Consider the following 17,610-nt stretch of genomic DNA (forward strand, 5'->3'; position numbering starts at 1 on the left):
AGTCTATTCAACATAGTGGATCACTGCCTTTATTTCGTCTTTACTATGAACTTTGAATAGAAGTGCAGAACACGATCTAGTATGTAGAAAAATAAAATTTTGGCAAAACAAAAACTGTTTAGGGAAATTAAATTGTATACTAGTATTTTCCATATGTACTTAGCAGTTAAATATGTTACAGATAACATTGTAAGATGTCAGTTTGTGGTTATAAAAAAATTTTTAACTTCCTGAAATTTACACTGCATATTGAAATGATACAAATGGAAATTGCAATTTTTGTTAATAAGGAAGCCCAGTTTTGCTAAAATAGCATTAATATCATTCACATCAGATTTTAATTTGTTATACATCTTTGTAGTTCAGCAAATGCCCTTGATAATGAAAAATTAAAAAGTTATTAGGACAAAAATAATGATCTATGTAAAAAGGGGGGTGGGGACCGAAAGAGTCTTTAATATGCCTATATAATTCAGATCATAAAATTTTCATGAATTTAAGAGGAATGAGGATATATGAACACTAATAGAAAATAGTTTTCATTTGCGTGTTCAAATGCTTATACAACTCTTCAGTCCATCTGGTTTTATAAAACCAAAACTCTGAACACAAAGCAAAAATGTTCACATTACCTTATTATATGTTCCTAAGTATCAAACTGCATCAATTTATTATGAGTTAAATTTAAAGAACATCACAGATTTAAAAACAAAAGTACTTAAGTACCTGATTCTTTTTAACTCCACAAATACCTAGCATCCCAAAGTAACATGTAAACAAACCTCTTTGCTGCTTAATGAATTCTTTCCAATCTCTAGAATAAACTAAATGGCATCAGATATAGTGTATGACTCACATGTACATTATGGTTTCATTCATTACTTTGTATTAGTGATGTAGCAAAGAGGGAAAATTTTCAACTATTGTATTTATTTAAAATGAGCTGACAGGTTCAAATGCCTGTCTTCAGAAAAGCCAGCAGCATTTTTTAACATACTCAAAGTAAGATTTGGCCTAAGCCGTTAATACCTTCCTGAACAGCCATGCAACTAAACACCCTCAAAAGGTGTTATATAAGGGAGAAGATCATGAAGCAATTTGTACTTTTTCCTCTGGATACTAGAAACAAGGTAAAGCAAATCCAGATTATTTTTTGAATGAACGGCTGTCATGTTTAATATACTCGGAGCTCTATAAAACTAGAGCCACTATCTTATATGCTTATATAGATATACTTATTTTTAATAAAGTCTCTTGCTTGCTTCAAAATTTAAGGATGATCTTTTTCCTGGTCAGTCACTTCAAGGGAACAATAAATAAAGTAGAAAAGGATGAACTGTTTTGCATATTTCTGTGGAAGAACGGAAAACATTTATACTTTGAGAGGTTCAGAAAATTCACTGTACAGAATGAACAGCTTATATATACACTATCTGTGCAATTTTTCTTGGCTGGGGTATTTAAATGCAAGAGCTCCTCCAAGACAAGAAGCCACATTCATTCTTGTCCAAATCCCTCTGTCTCTTCTATTGCAAAAAGAAGTTTTTCCTTTAGTTGTTCATAACTCTTATATGGTGGTAGATCCAAGCGATTAAAACTGAACAAAAACAAAAACAGATGTGTTTTCAATAAAACAAACTCGAGAAAGATTTCTAATACAATATTTCTTAAAGCACATTTGAAAAACTAAATGGATAGAGGAAGATACAAAAATTTTGCTGGAAGTATTCTAAAAATGTACTACTATATTATTTAATATTAACATATACAGATTTCTTATGGCAAGCTACTAAAATGAAGACGTACTCATAAAAATATTTTAACAATTCCCAGAGAACACTGGAATTACAAATTCACAAGTCCCCCTAACTTCTCTTGGGTTTTTAAGAGAGTCCTTTTCTTTCATTCACTTACCAGTTATTAAGAATCTATTAGTTATTTTTCTGGGAACTAGTATAGTGATAGAGTGCCAATAAAGACAAACTTTGGTCTTTTCAATCCTGCCAGACTCAAAGAATTCCCTGTGCTGAGTTCAACTGGATTTGGGTTGACGGGGTGGGGGGTAGGGGGTCCAATTCCCACTCTTAAGTGTCCAATGAAATAGCTCTAATGTAGTTACAATCTTTCTCTATTTTCATTTTCTCATATAGAAAGTTTTAGGTTATCCAGGTTCCCTCCTACCACCCCATCAGTCCCAACTCCTCTATAAGAGTCAGAACACCTGATGAGAGCCTTTTGAAACAAGGCAGCCAAATAAAATGGTGTTCTCAGACCACTTTATTCTCTTTATATGAGAAAATTAAATGGTAGCCATTAAACAGACCATGTACTTTCTCCCCTCCCCCCACTTCATGCTTCAAGGTACAATGACAGCAGAGGTCAACAAAATATCTTTCAGTAGAGTCCTAGACTAAGAATCTGTCACTTTCGAGTTCTTACATCTTTCACATAAAGCCTTGTCAAATTCTGTCATTCTTTCATCACATAAAGCCTTGTCAAACTCATTCTTTCTACTGAATCTCTAGCCTTCTACCATGGCCAGAAATACTTTCCTCAAAAGACATGGCAGTTTAAAAAAACCTTTGCTGTGCTCTCTTTGGCAGCACATACACTAAAACTGAAACAACAGAGGTTAGCATGGCCCCTGCACCAGAATGACATGCAAGTTCGTGCAGTGTCCCGTTAAAAAAAAAAAAAAAAAAAAAAAAAAAAAGCTTTGCTGCTTCTAATTCCTATGGATTGAAGGTATGGGGGAAGGAGGCCTGCCATGCTGTTTGGTACAGCCCCCTACCACTTATTTAATGTTCTCTAAGCATAACACATACTTTTCTGTCTTACGACATGTTCTATAGCTCTTTCATAATGTGGATACCTTTTCTCACTAAGAATCAGTCCAAAGGTTACAACTTCCTTCCAAGAATTATCCTTTCCATAAATTCTTTTTATTTCTATTTTGGCACTTACTTTGTATGATGACTGGTTTCTTACATTAGTTTCTAAAACCCATGAGGGGCAGTCTTCCCTACTCTCCCAACATTGATCCATTTAGTAAATGCTGAATTGAACTACATAAAAAAGTAGATTACTTGAAAACATCCAAAACAGGGTTCTGTTTTAAGACATCAGCGACAGGATGGAGACATACTAAAATCTATTCATCTTTTATTAAGTACTTACTATGTGGCTATCAGAATACTGTTTTAAGTTTCAGTTTAGCTTTTCGTTCCAGCTTTAAATCAAATTTGCTATTTTTGTCTATAAAAAGGGAAGACACTAATACCCTTCCAGTGGATTAATGGATTAAGGAAACAGTACCCTGTTGGTTTGCTGTATCACTGTATATAGTCGAAGGGAACCACTGCTCTGCAAGTTAACCACCTCAATAAGCAGCAAAGCATTGGAGGTGATAGCAGAACTCTGAGAATTATCAAGACTACTTTTCACCATAGACTGTAGCACTGCTTACCTTAGTTACTACTAAAAACTCGAGTGTCTCTGGATCCTCAACAGTATTCCACCCATCTGAATGAAATCCCCACCTCTTCCCTGTCCTCCACTCAGATATTCCATCCTTCTAAACTTCTGTTTTATGATTTGCACTTTTCTACAGTCTGAGTAACTCCTCTCTTGCCTTAACTAAAAATCCAGCTAGTCTGAAACATAACATTTCTGCGGCCAATCAACAAAACTTTTCCCCTCTGAGGCATACACAGTCTAGCTATGCAACCTTCTTTCTGAACTTTTTGCTCTCCTCTGTTAACTTCTTGGTCCTATTCCTTTCATTCACTGAAAGCTCTGGCACCTGGTTCATGTCTCCTCTCATTCTCTTGGATGATATGCAACAGCCACGCATGGCCTTCCAGTTCTCATCTTCAGTGACCTGTTCCTCTATTTGTTACTAACTTCAAGATAACACCTTGAACCTTGTAAAGGAAATTTCTAATTAAAGGAAAGGTCTAATTAAAAACTCTATTGTCTTTACAGCTTCCTTCAATTAAAATGGCAACATTAGCCCGTTACTTTCTCACCATCCTAGCCTGTCTTCAGACTCTTCCTATCCTTACTTTGTACTTAATCCACAGCCCCGCCTTATAACCAGTACCTTGCAAATACTTTTAAATCTGTCTGTCCCTCTTTTGAACTTACTAATCAAAACTCCAACACCTTATGAATTCACCCTTCAAGTGTTTCATTCCTGGGACCTTAACAGCTGAAAGTTACTGGAGGGGAGAATACTACAACTAGACAGATGGTGTCACTTTATAAAGTTCCAAGTAGGCAGTCCAATGTTGTGCAGCATTTTTAGTCGTATTTTGCTAATAAATCTGACAGCTCTTTCTCTTCAAAAGTTTTTCTTTCTTCATTCTTAGCCAGTGACCTCATCTTACACTTTGAGAAAAAAGAAACCAACAGTGGTAACTATAGTTTACATCAAACTTTTCTTCCTCTCCTATTACAACAACATAAGTGTTCCTGTTTGATATCAAAGTCCAATTCCTTAGCTTATACTAAGCATCCCAATTCTTTTCATCTTTCTTGAACAACTATCTCCTTTGGTTATGGACCTCTCCCCTGCCTCAACAGTTTCTCTTATTGGATTTACCAGTTTAATCTAGGCTGTTGTTCTCTATTTTTCATTGTTATTGTTATGATCCCTTTCCACACTTTATGTGTGCATTTATTTTGTTGCATTGTATATGAAATTTTGTCCCACATAGATATGCAGTTAGAAAATAAAGATGTACTCCAGTAATTTTTTTCAGGTAACTGTGGCTATTATTCTTAGATACTGTATTAATTTGACAAGGTAACACATAATAAAGTTCTGAAATCCTAAAGAACTTTTTCTACCTACTTCCATAAAACCCAATGGTTTATCTTATACTCTGAATACATCTTTTACCTATGTGTGATTTTTTAACCTCATGCACCGGTCATTTGGAAAGAACAGTTCACCAAGTTATAAAGTATTTCCAAATGTTGACACAGTTAATTATGTAATAGAAAAAAAAAAAACTACATTGGTTAAATACCACTAATCTAATCAGAGAAGTTTTGAGAAGCTTTCAAGCTCATGGTGGGTGATATCTTTATGTTTTCCCAAATTTTAATTTTTACCCAAAACTTCAGCTTTCGTTATAGCCAACAAATGCTGTCTGTTGTTTTCTTTGAAGTGATAAGCTTATTACTTCATTAGTTTTCAAGAAAATGTCTGCCAAGTAAACAGTTTTGGCAAAAACAGCGTTCCATTAAAAAAGCAAGCTGGGGGCGCCTGGGTGGCTCAGTTGGTATCATGACCTGCCTTCGGCTCAGGTCATGATACCAAGGCCCTGCGATCAAGACCCGAGTAGGGATCCCTGTTCAGCGGACAGCCCACCTCTCCCTCTCCCTGCTGCTCTGCCTGCTTGCGCTATCTGTCAAATAAATAAATAAAATCTTTAAAAAACAACCAAAACAGCAAACTGGTTCAGCTTTCAACTCAGCTGCTAAGATCTTTCCCCTCCAGACAACCACAATTCTCATGTGTAGAAGTGCTTTATGCAGGCTTCCCATTCTGTCTTACAGTATATTAAAAAGATACATACTCAAGCATCAAGATTTAATTTTTCTTTCTTTTTTTTTTTTTTTTTTTTTTTTGCTGCTTCAGAAGAACAATCATGAAAGAAACTGGCTCCCCCTAACCCCTTGCTTTTAACTGCAGGTGTGCAGTGCTGAAGAACAGAGACAGCATTTTGGTGCCACTGTCTTGATTTTTGCTGAGGCACCAGCATTTTTACCCACTGTTGCTTTTGTACCTGTGAAGTTCAAGTGTCAAACAATAAAAAGGCAAGTAATTGCTTAGTATGAAAATAGTTCTGACCTCCTGAAAGAACCATGTATCTCCTAAAGCTATCCTCATCTTTCGCCTGGATGACTCTAACAGTTCTGTCAACTTATCTCCCTGCCTTCAGTCTTGAATCTGATTCCCCCCTCCTCTGTTGCCAGAGTGATTTTTCCTTAATCTCATTAGTTGCTATTTAAGCCTCTTCAAAGGCTTCTAATTGCCCCTGGAGTGAAATCTAAGTTCCTTATAATAGCCTAGAAAGCTCTACATAATTTAACCTCTGCCTACGCTTCTGAATTCTTTTTATCCCTACCTCCCCTCACGACTGCTATTCACACCAGTCATCTTTCATTTCCTTGAAAAATGATTTCTTACTCCAAGGTCTTTGGAATGCACTTTTCCTGTTCATTCCTGCAGCATGTTATTTATCAGACTGAAGCATTATCCTTTCCGAGAACTCTCCCTGACCACCCAATCTAGTAGGTTCCCTCTAGTTCTTTTTATTTCCTTTGAAGGACCTTCTTAGTATTCAAATAGTTGACTTGTCATCTGTGTTCCCTTCCCCCAGTGGAGTACAGACTTCATAAAAGGCACTTTATTCAGTCTTATTTTATACATAGTAGTGATTCTAAATACTTGTTGCATCAATGGATACATTTCTTACTATAGTAACCAAGTACAAATCATTCCCAAGTTAAAGAATCCCGTATTAGTCTATTCTAAAAACTGAAATTCTAGCTACTTTAATGAGTAGTAACTTACAATGGGTCTCACATATTTAAAAAAAAAAAAAAAAAAGTTTCTGTGGCCTTCGCCTTCCTATTTAGGATTCATGAACTTACCATGTGTGGCTTCTTGGTAACCAAGTGTCTTTGCCAACTTTTTCAATGCAAAATTTTTGAGGCCCATTACTTCCTAAACCAGGAAAATAAGACAGAATTTATCTGGTTCTTTAATGTTTTTGGTTTTGACAACAAGTATATAACACAATATGTCACATAATCCTATGACTAATACAGAATACAATGTAAATCACTTCTGTCTAGAGAAGCTTCTTAATGCTGCAGAAATCCAGCAATAAGAAATCAGGGGAAAGAGAAGTAGCTCTAAAGAATTTTGCTCCCTTCACAATCACCCTAAGGAGCAAAGCAATGGCCAACCAGACTAGGTAAGCAGCTTCCATTTTTGTCTTATAAATGTAGTTGATAATAACCATTAAGTAGTCTTTCTTCTGGTAGATACCCTATAGAAAGCCAAGATGAATATCCTTAAATTCAAGTCTATTGTGTGTCTAAAGCCATTATTATCACAAAATTATCTACAGAGAAACTGCAGTAAAATTGCATTTACCCATGAGCTCAGCAAATCCTCCTAGAGGTAAACGGCAGGTTCCAGTGACAAACTGTAATAGTCGCATCCTTACTTCATTGTCTGTCTCCTTCACAAACTGTGTAACAAAATCAAACTTACTTTAATATAAATACTAAATTATTTCTAGTACTTAAAATAGTAGACACTTAAATTAGTCTTAAATTTCTTCGAGAATTTATTAAGGTTAGGCATATGTTAAGTACACTATGAATCTTCAGTTAATCCTCACAAGTATAGCACTGGTTATCCACTACTATTAGTTTTACATCCATCTTATGGAGAGGAAAGTGGGAGGTTCAAAAGGTCATACCACTAAAAGGTAACAGATGTTGATCAGCTATCATATTATAGCTTACCAGCTATTTGGGGCTCCTGCCCAGCTCTGTACCTATGCTTTTTGTGTGTTTAGCACTTGCAGTACTATTTGGAGATCGATCATTAGCATCCCTACTGTATAAATAAGCAAACAGAGGCCTCAAGAGATAAAACTTTGTCTTTCTCAAACTGCTAGTAAGTGGCAGAACATCTGAACTCCAGTCTCATCGAGCTCTGGCCCATTAATCCTGACCTGGGTCAACTACCCTCCTCTCCGATAGGTTACCAAAAACGAACACTTCCCCAACTGCCATTCTCAATAGTCTGTGGCATTTTCTCCCACCAAATGCTATTTCCTCAATTCTCTGGATTCTTTGTACTTGGAAACTTAAACGATGCATTTTGTTAAAATACTTGGTAAATTTACTATCTTTTCAAAGAGTGACATAAATGTGTAATGTAGTGGAATACAGATTGAATTGGTCTGAGTATCTTGTAATAGAAGACAAGTGAATTTATGGGCCAGTCTGAGTAGAAATGTATCTTAAAAAATAAAAATTATAAAAAGTAAAAATATAATTTAAGGATAAGACAACAAGTGCTAATGATGATCCAAAACATTTCTGTATAGAACTGTGCTGAGGTACACACTGAATCTAGACACAAGAAACAAAGCTTATTACCACATCTGGCTAAACCAACCCTTCTCCTAAAACAAACCTGATCTGGAAAACACAACTATTCACTTGGATTTACACGACCCTAAGCTCAAGCTCCTCAGGTTCACAGATACAGATGTCCAAAGGGAAAGTCAGGGAACATGAAGGAGTGAAAAAGCTAGTAAAGAGCCTAGAAAGGAAAATTGTAGACACCTGCATGCATTCTGTATGTGATGCAATTCAGATATTTTAGGCCTGAATATGGATCTAGTCCTACTTTTTCATTTTTTATTCATTTATTATTTTTTTTTGCAAGCTCTATGCCCAGCGTGGGGCTTAAACTCATGACCCTGAGATCAAGAGTCACATGCTCTACCCACTGAGCCAGCCAGTCGCTCCTTGTTTATTTATAACAGGTAACAGATACACATAGTACACAGTACAGAATTCAAAGGTAAAAGGTAAACAGCATCAAGAGCAGCTTTCATGCCTCGTGGCCAGTTTTTTCTCTACCTTTTCAGAGATAATGTATTCATATACACTTGACTTTGAACAACACAGGGATTAGAGGAGCTGACCTCGGGTGCAGCTGCAATCTTTGGAAAACCCACATACAACTTTTGACTCCCCAAAATTTAATTAATGGCCTATTGTTGACTGGAAGCCTTGCTGATAACATAAACAACACACACATATATATATATAGTATATACTATATTCTTAAAATAAAATAAGCTAGAGGAAAATTTACTAAGAAAATCCTAAGGAAAACACACTTACTGTGCTGTACAAAAAAAAAAAATCAACATATAAGTACACTGGCATATTTCAAACCCTCAAGGGTCAACTATTCTAGCATATACTTTGAATATATAATGGCACATTATATGCACACCTTTCTTTTCCCTTTAAATTGTATAGAAACATCTCATTCTCCAATATTTTTGTTAATTTGCATTAAAGTAAAAGAATGATTACAAGGTTCAGAATTATAGAACAGGTATATTATAATTTATTTACTCAGTCCCCTCCCAGTCGACATTTAGGTATTTGAAGTCTCTGTTAGTATACCATTAATGGTACAAAAAGTACTCTATCTAGTATGTGACATTTTGCATATGTTGAAGTATATCTATAAGATAAATTTGCAGAAGTGTCTTACGAAAAGATTCCATTTCTGGAAAAGTCCTTCTCTAGTAATAAAATCCCAGGCTTAGATTTCACTTGAAAATGAAAGTTTAGCATATATAAGCCTGAAGTTCAGTCACTGAATTGCTCTAATGAGTCTTAATTAGCGGATTTTTGTGAAGAATATCCCTGGCCTAGAGATTTTAAAATTCTTTAACACACAAAATGCAAAATCTAATAAAGTGTGCTTCAGGATTAGTATGCAAAACTTGGATGAGACCACCCTATTATAGTTTAAGCTAAAATACCAACAAAAGAGAAAGGGAGTAAGGGAGAGAAAGAAAAAAATAAGTAATTCTTGGGCATTATCCTCTAGATTATTCTAATTCTTTAGCGTATTATCGCCTTCAAGTAACTGCACTGACTTTCTCATTAAAAAAACATACTACTGGGAGGCCTGGGTGACTCCACTTTCGATCTCAGCTCAAGTCTTGATCTCAGGGCCAATGGTAAGTTTAAGCCCCACACTGGAGTCCACGTACTTCCTCATGTACTTCCACAATTAACTAGAATTTATAGAATACTTTGATACTATTAGAAGAAATATGCTATACCTACAAGTATTACCACTGAACTACTACTTAAAGAAGATTCTGTCATTCATTCTCCCAATTGAGAAAACAAAATAAGCAATGGAAATTCCTTTAACAAATGTTCACATATTCAACTTCTGATTTATAATTCAGAGACTAGAAACCCTGTCCAAAGGCAGTTTCAGTTTAAAAAATGAACTGTTTTTTAAACCACTGTCTCATGAGAAAACATTTTCTTTGAACCCTTTGTTTCAAAAAGATAAAAGCAAATACCTGCCAAAACCAAATGATTTGCTTGCTGTTTCTTGTATAATGTCGATACACAGTATTTCTCTGCCAATCTGCCAAGTCAACCTCCTGCATGCCACACAACATCACCTGGGAAATGAGCACAGTAGCAGATCAAGTACACAGTTAGTGAAGAGAGTAACTGAATGACTCTGACTTTCTAATGAATGCCGAGGCACATGCCTAATTATGTGCAACTAGGTGCACAACAACTAATGATCACAGTAAGCAGGTCCAACAAAATCTGTAGCAATTTAGAGTAAGGATTCTTTGGTATACTTTATCTTTTCCATGTTTACTGAACTCACACTGAAAGCATTTAAAGTTATTGTTCTTCAAGAAAAACATTAGCTATGCTAAAAAAAATCTCTTACAAAAAAAAAAAAACAAATTAGGTGTCCAAATTATTGTTAAGTTATAAACTTAAATATCTGGTTCTTTTTTTCTTTTTAATCTATGCTACCTTCTCTATTTAAAGTTAAAAATAATTTTTCCAGGCTTTGGGAATAAAATAGTCTATGTAAAATTTTCAAATAAGCCCAGTGTATTACATATGGAATGAAAGCTATTTTCAGCATAATGAGACAGTCTGATACTTATTTCCTTTCTCATTAACTTTGAGCTACAATTTATATGCAATAACATGCAGGTGTTTTAAGTAGAGTTAGATGCATTTTGACAGATACATACACCTATTTAACCACCACCACAATAAAGATATAAGATGCAGAATATACCCATTAGGTCCCTTTTTGCAGTCAAAAACACCATCTTCATCTTTGGCTCTAATATATGTATGTATGTATGTATGTATGTATATGTATGTACATACATATGAATATATGTGTTTTACTTCACTTGAGTAAATACCTAATAGTAGAACTGCTAGGGCATAAGAGGCTGATATATATGTTTAGCATTATATGAAACTTCCAACATCCCCAAGTGGTATTTCACTTAGTTTTAAACCGCATTTCACTGATAACAAATGAGTATGTTTCATATGTTTACTTGTAATCATTGGTTCCTTTGTGAAATGAGTCTTTGACCAGTCCAGAAAATTTTTATCTTTTTACTGAGTTGTAAGTTTTTACATATATTATATATATGAAATATATAGTAATATAATGAATATATATTATATACAAAATTTTTATATAAAATAAAATCTATAAATCTAAAATATGCAATAATTATATATGATACATATTATATATGAAATATATAAAAATAAAACTATATGAAATAACTAATTTGTAATGAAATCTAATACTTAATTCCTCTCAATGTTTAATGTAATAATATATGTAATATAATGTGTGGCTAATTGTTTTGTGTTCTTCCCAAGAAACTTCTGCCCATACTAAGATTTTTCTCCTTTTTTTTCAGCTTTCATATTTAATATTTACATTTATGTTTTAAATTAATCTTTCTGGGGCGACTGGGTGGCTCAGTCGTTAGGCATCTGCCTTTGACTCAGGTCATGATCCCGGGATCCTGGGATGGAGCCCTGAATTGAGCTGCATGCTCAGCGGGAAGCCTGCTTCTCCCTCTCCTACTTCCCCTGCTAGTGTTCCCTCCCTCACTATATATATATATGTGTGTCTGTCTGTCAAATAAGTAAATAAATAAATAAATCTATCTTTAGAAAGAGTCTTTCTTCCATGGGCTAAAATTGGGGGTCAAGGGGAATTTTCCAATATATAGACAGCTAGTTGATCCAGAAGCATTTGTTTAAAAGATTTTCTCTTTCTCCACTAAAAAAAAAAATTAGCATTTGTGTTGAAAATCATACACCCACATATGATAAATATATATGTGGGTCTATTTCTGGATTCTCTCAGTGTTCCACTGATGTATTTGTGTATCCTTTCAAAAATACATTATCTCAATTACTGTGGCTTAATAACAATTTTTGAAATCAGATAGTGAAATCCCCCAAGTCTATCCTTTTTCAAAATTAATTGTGGAATGCCTGAGTGGCTCAGTTGGTTAAGCGTCTCCTTCCACTCAAGTCATGATCTCAGGGTTCTGGGACTGAGTGCTGCAATGAGAATCCATGCTCAGCAGGGAGCCTGCTTCTCTGTCTGCTACTCCCTCTATCTGTGTGCACCCTCTCTCTGACAAATTTAAAAAAAAAAAAATCAGCTTATCTAACACCTTCGTATTTCCTTGTAATTTTAGAATCAGCCTATCAATTATTACAAAAAATTCTTCCAGGATGCTGACTGTGATTGCACTGAACATACAGATCAATTTGGAGAGAAGTGACATTTTGTAATATTGAGTCTTATAGTACATAACATGTATTTCTTCATTATTAAAGTCATCTTTAATTTTTCTGAACAATGTTTTGTGTTTTTAGGTATAGAGCTCTTGCATGCTCTTGTTTAAACTTGTTTATTTTTTGGATACTTTATTACATAAAACTTTAAGATTTCAATTTCCAAGTGTTGCTGGTACACAGAAGATATACTTGATTTTTAAATTACTGGCCTTCTATTCTGTACTCTTGCTAAATTCACTGTTATTTCTAGTAGGTGGTTTTGTTTGTTTTTTGTTTTTTTTTTTTTGGTAGGTTTGTTAGGATTTTCTAGGTTGACAATCATGTTATCATCCATGAATAAAGGCCACTTTTTACTCCTTTCCAGTCTCTATGCTTTTTATTTCTACTATTGTCTCACTGCACTGGCTGGGCCGTCTGGTACAATGGGGAATATAAAGGATGGGGTTAAGTTGCCCTCTTCCCAACCTCAATATGAAATATTCATGGTGTCACCAATTAGAGTGATGTCAGTGTGTATCTTTTTTTGTTGATGCCCTTTAACAAAATGAGAAAGTTACCTTCTAGTCCTAGTGTGATAAGAGTTTTTACAAAGAATGATTGTTACATCTTCTCAGTTTAAACAGATTTTAACTTGTAAAGAGCCAAAACTATGATAACCATTATTTGGAGTAATGATATGCATGTCCATTACTGTGGTATTTTTCATGGTTAAGAGAGATGATGACTGGAAGTAAAAGAGCAATAGACTAGGAATAACAATCAACATAAAGCAAAACAACAAAAACATCCATATTTTCTCACAGCTCTGTACTATGAGCTAACGCCAGATCAGTAACCTATAAGAGCTTTAGTTTCTTTATGTGTTAAAGGAAATTATCATATGGCCCAACTATTTTACAGGGTTATGTGTGAGGCAACTGTAAACTCTACCAAAGGCTATATAAAAGTATGCGCCTATTTATATCCTTTTACGTCTACTGTCTTAGTTTCATCTGTGCTCTAATGTTGGACTCTGGCCATGACGTTGCTCTTTAACTAGGTGGGCCTCTAAAATAGGAGCTTTTAATGGGTGTATGGAATATTTTACGTATATGCATTTTAAAGACAAAAATTATTTTCTTCAGATTCTTAATTCTGTGATTAAAAAAAGATGAATAGTACTCTAAAAAATATCTTCCATTTTATTCTTCTGATGTGTTTCTGCTAATCTTACAGTCAAGCTATTAACAGAAAGAGACGTTCATTAACCAGATTTACAGAGTCTACATCATCATCCAGTCTCAGTCCTGATTTTCATGTACTTGCCGGTTTCCAGAAGGCTAGTTTCTATATAGGAATATTACTGTATATAATATGTAATGCTAATTTTTCATATGCACATTTGAGTGTTATGAACAAACCAAGTTTCTTAACAGAGAACTGAAGATGGCTAAAGTTAAGATATTGCATCCAAAGGAGGCAGAGAATACCAAGGAATACCCTAACAGCCCTGCCTATGTTCTAATCTATATGGCAAAAGAAGACTTAAAGAATTCACTATAACTAATCATTAGAGAAATACGAATCAAAACTACAATGGGGTTATCACCTTACATCCATGAGGGTTGGCTACTGTAACAAAGCAAAGCAGAAAATAACAAGTGTGGGCAAAGATGTGCAAAAATTGGAATCCTTGCACACTTTTGGTAGGAATGCAATATATGGTATAGCCACCGTAGGTAACAGGGGTAGTTCCTAGAATAAATACAGAATTACTTTATGATCCAACAATACCACTCCTGGGTATATACCCCAAACAACTGAGAACAGTCTCTAAGAGATATGTAAAATATCCATGTTCATAGCAGTATTATTCACAATAACCAAAAGGTAGATGCAAACCAAATATCCAGTGACTGATGAGTGGATAAACAAAATGTGGTATATACATATAATGGAATACTACTCAGCCCTAAAAAGGAAAGAAATTCTTACACATGCTACAGTATGGATAAACTATGATGACATTAAGTGAAATGAGCCAGTCACAGTAAGCTGAATACTGCACGAGGTCACTTACAGATTATCAACAGTAGTCAAACTCATAGTAAGTAGAATGATGGGGCCAGGGAAGGACAAAAGGGGAGTTGCTTAATGGATATAGAGTGGCAGTTTTGCAAAATGAAAATCCTTAAGACTGGCTGCACAATAATGTGAGTAATCTTAATATTACAGAACTGTACACTTACAAATGTTCAAAATGGTAAATTCTGTTATGTGTATTTTACTCTCTCCCATCCCCCAGAAAAGAGTTTCTGATATACTTCTAAAAAGTCTAAACACAATTAAGACCACTAAGAACTTATGACCTAAAGAAACAATCTTTGGGGCTACTCATCAGAAAACCAGAATTTCAGTAAGTTCCTCAAGTTATTAATAAGGTAACACTCTTTAGGCTCCCTAACAACAGGCACTGATTAGTGTTTTGTACCCATGACATCATTATGATTAAGAGAACTTAAGACCATCACCCCATGCTAGGATTTCAATCCCCCCTGAACACTGGCATGAATAAGAGGATTCAAGACTATGCCACATCATTTAAAAATGTGTGGACATCCTCCTGTAGAAGCACAAAAACAGTTCATCCTCCCAGTAACATTTCCTAAATAGCATAATAAAAAAGCCTCACCTCTAATTCTTTCTCATCAAAGTACTGCAGCCATTGAAGAGGGACGACTTCATTGAAACCATCAAGGAAGGCTTTGGTCTGTTCCTGCACTCCTCGAGAAAAACGCCACTCTGTCATTAAACTGCAAATAAAAATGTTATTTAAATATAATTTGTCATGAGAGGTGAAAGCTTAGAAGCACCCAAGTACTTCTGAAATTCCTTCTTTTTCCAAGTATATATATATATAACACAATACATATATATGTTGATGTTGTGTATGTAAGTAGTTTTAAGAGTTAACACATGCTTCCCCATGAGGAAATCAGTTCCAGCACATCAGTAGCTAAAAAGGATGCTCTTCAAAATAGGAAGTTTTTTGTCAGTGAAACAGCCACATTTGAGCACTTATTTCCTGTACGTGTGTAAGCAAATAATCCCAAATAGTGTGTGCTGACACAGTAAGGGAAAGGCTACAGTCACTCAACAGGTTCTCATTCCATCACCAAGGAAGACCTGAGAATGTCTGAAGCTGGAGAACTGGTTCTCTACATGCTCATTTTATTAGAGAAAACATGAAGATTTCCTAACAGAACAGAAAAAAGAAGATGAAAATAAAACATTCTGAGGAGACATAAAAAGCAGAGGTCGAGGAGGGAAATGTAATGAAGCAATAAGGAAGAGAATCTGTATGACAACGCAGAACCTCCACAAGGGGCCTCTCACTGATAGTAGTAAATGGGTCTGGAGGTCCCTGAGAGGAACAGCACAGGCTACTGATGAGAAGCCAGCGATAACCAGCAGATAAAAGAAAGGCAATTTATCCACATTCCTCTGCTTCTTGGGTCATCTTCTCTGCTAAGGCAAACCTTTCATCCTTGCCGCCTCCACAACTGTTATTTATCAAGTACTCGTCCTCTTTTGCCCATGTCCTCAACTCTACCCCTCTTCCCATTTACCCACATAGGTGCTCAGACTATTATTTTCCAAAACCCTTCCTTCAACCCAGTATTTCTTTTTAATTATTCTCTCTCCTCTCTTTACCACCACTCCAATTAAAAGAGTACTCTATATGTCACTGCCTCCACTTACAACCTCCTGTTCACCCAAATTTTAAACCACTGTAATGGTCTGGGACTTTCAACATCTTTCCCAGGGGGAAAAACAAAACAACTTTCTTCATAAATGTCACCAAAGAGCTCTAAATTGTCGAGATGCCCTCTTCAAAATTACTCCCATCACATGAACTTCCTGAACACTGGGCATCAGCATTCCCAAGCCTCATGTAGTTCTTCTTTGGTCAGTATCACCATTCCTGATCTGATCTAACTTTGGCTACTCCTTTGTTTTCTTTACCGGTTTCACTATTCCAGAAATGTTTATCACTGAGATCTCTGCCTTCTTTTCTCACTATTTACTACCTGAAGATGCTATCATCAATTACCTGTTTTAACTATCAGAGAAAAGCCAGTAAATCTTAAATTCCCAAATCCTGCTTTCCTCCTAAGATATTAAAGTCCTCTCTCCTTGGACATCCTGCTAAAACATGCAACTATTAACCAATCCAGAAACCTCAAATACTTCATTTGCTGGTATTTTCCCTACTACATGTAATTGGTCATGGAATCTGAACTATTCTATTCCTGTAATATCCTCAAAACTCCATTCCCTCACTTTCATCTCTACAGTATCTTGTTTCAGGCCTACAATACTCAATTTCTAGGAGAATGAAAGAGCCTCTGTGTTCTGATCTCTGAGTACTTCTTCCATTCATTCATTTATCCCTCCCAGTTTGTCCTCCACAAAGATACCAGAATAAGCCTTCCAGAAACGATTCTGATCATCCCATCTTGATTGTGGTTAGTTTTTGATCACTCTTATACTAGAGCACATTTAGGAAATGGAGATTTAGATAACCATCATTACACAATAAGTGAAGAAAATCCATATGGTGCAGGATCATGGAATTCAAGGGAACAAAGAGTTTCAAGACAGAGGCTGTGGCAGGTACTGTGAAAAGACTAAGTTAAAGAGGAAAAGTGAGCTGGAAGAGCAACTGAGCATCAGCCTGCTGGGCACAGGCTGGCTGAGGAATGGGCTTCGCTACTACCTGACAGAGCACCCTGGGTGCTTCATTTAGAAATAAAGAAACTGCACAGTCTTTGCAAAGCCCTTTTTAGCCCCACAGTTCCATAAATTTTGATCTGGACAAAGGTGAGAATGCTTAGAGCAAGCAGAAGTGAGAGAGTGAAGGTCACCATACTGTCTTATTTCAAGAACACTGATACTGTCGAGAAGAACTTAAATAAGGCAAAGAAGTTATTCTAGTACATTTGAATTTTTGAGTCCTGTCAGAGTAGAGAGCCATTGACAAAAAAGGATAAACGGAAGGAGGAATGAACGTGCAACAGCTTCCCAGAGGAGTGAACATGGGGTCAAATTAAAGGCACAGATAGAGGAGTTAGTTCTGACATACTCCAGAAGCTCTAGAGATTA

At 35.6% G+C, this 17,610-nt stretch overlaps 1 protein-coding gene and 1 non-coding gene across 4 annotated transcripts in view; one reads left to right on the plus strand and one right to left on the minus strand.

Annotated features, from left to right (window-relative positions):
• Positions 1–13: 13 nt before the first annotated feature.
• Positions 14–17,610, minus strand: part of WWP1 (WW domain containing E3 ubiquitin protein ligase 1) — a 112,356-nt gene continuing 94,759 nt past the window's right edge. For all 3 annotated transcript variants that reach the window (XM_032869089.1, XM_032869088.1, XM_032869090.1), the window contains 5 exons: positions 15,137–15,257; positions 10,164–10,268; positions 7,175–7,271; positions 6,667–6,739; positions 14–1,597 (listed from right to left, as the gene is read on the minus strand). In XM_032869089.1, the coding sequence (XP_032724980.1) occupies positions 1,498–1,597; positions 6,667–6,739; positions 7,175–7,271; positions 10,164–10,268; positions 15,137–15,257 (496 nt within the window). In that variant the 3' untranslated portion in view covers positions 14–1,497. The remainder of the gene's footprint in view (positions 1,598–6,666; positions 6,740–7,174; positions 7,272–10,163; positions 10,269–15,136; positions 15,258–17,610) is intronic.
• Positions 2,588–2,689, plus strand: LOC116874577. The gene has a single exon (XR_004384034.1). It is a non-coding gene; the product is annotated as a U6 spliceosomal RNA (small nuclear RNA).

Source organism: Lontra canadensis, unplaced genomic scaffold, assembly GCF_010015895.1.
Source record: "Lontra canadensis isolate GAN:19392208 unplaced genomic scaffold, GSC_riverotter_1.0 scaffold37, whole genome shotgun sequence".
Taxonomy (NCBI): Eukaryota; Metazoa; Chordata; class Mammalia; order Carnivora; family Mustelidae; genus Lontra; species Lontra canadensis.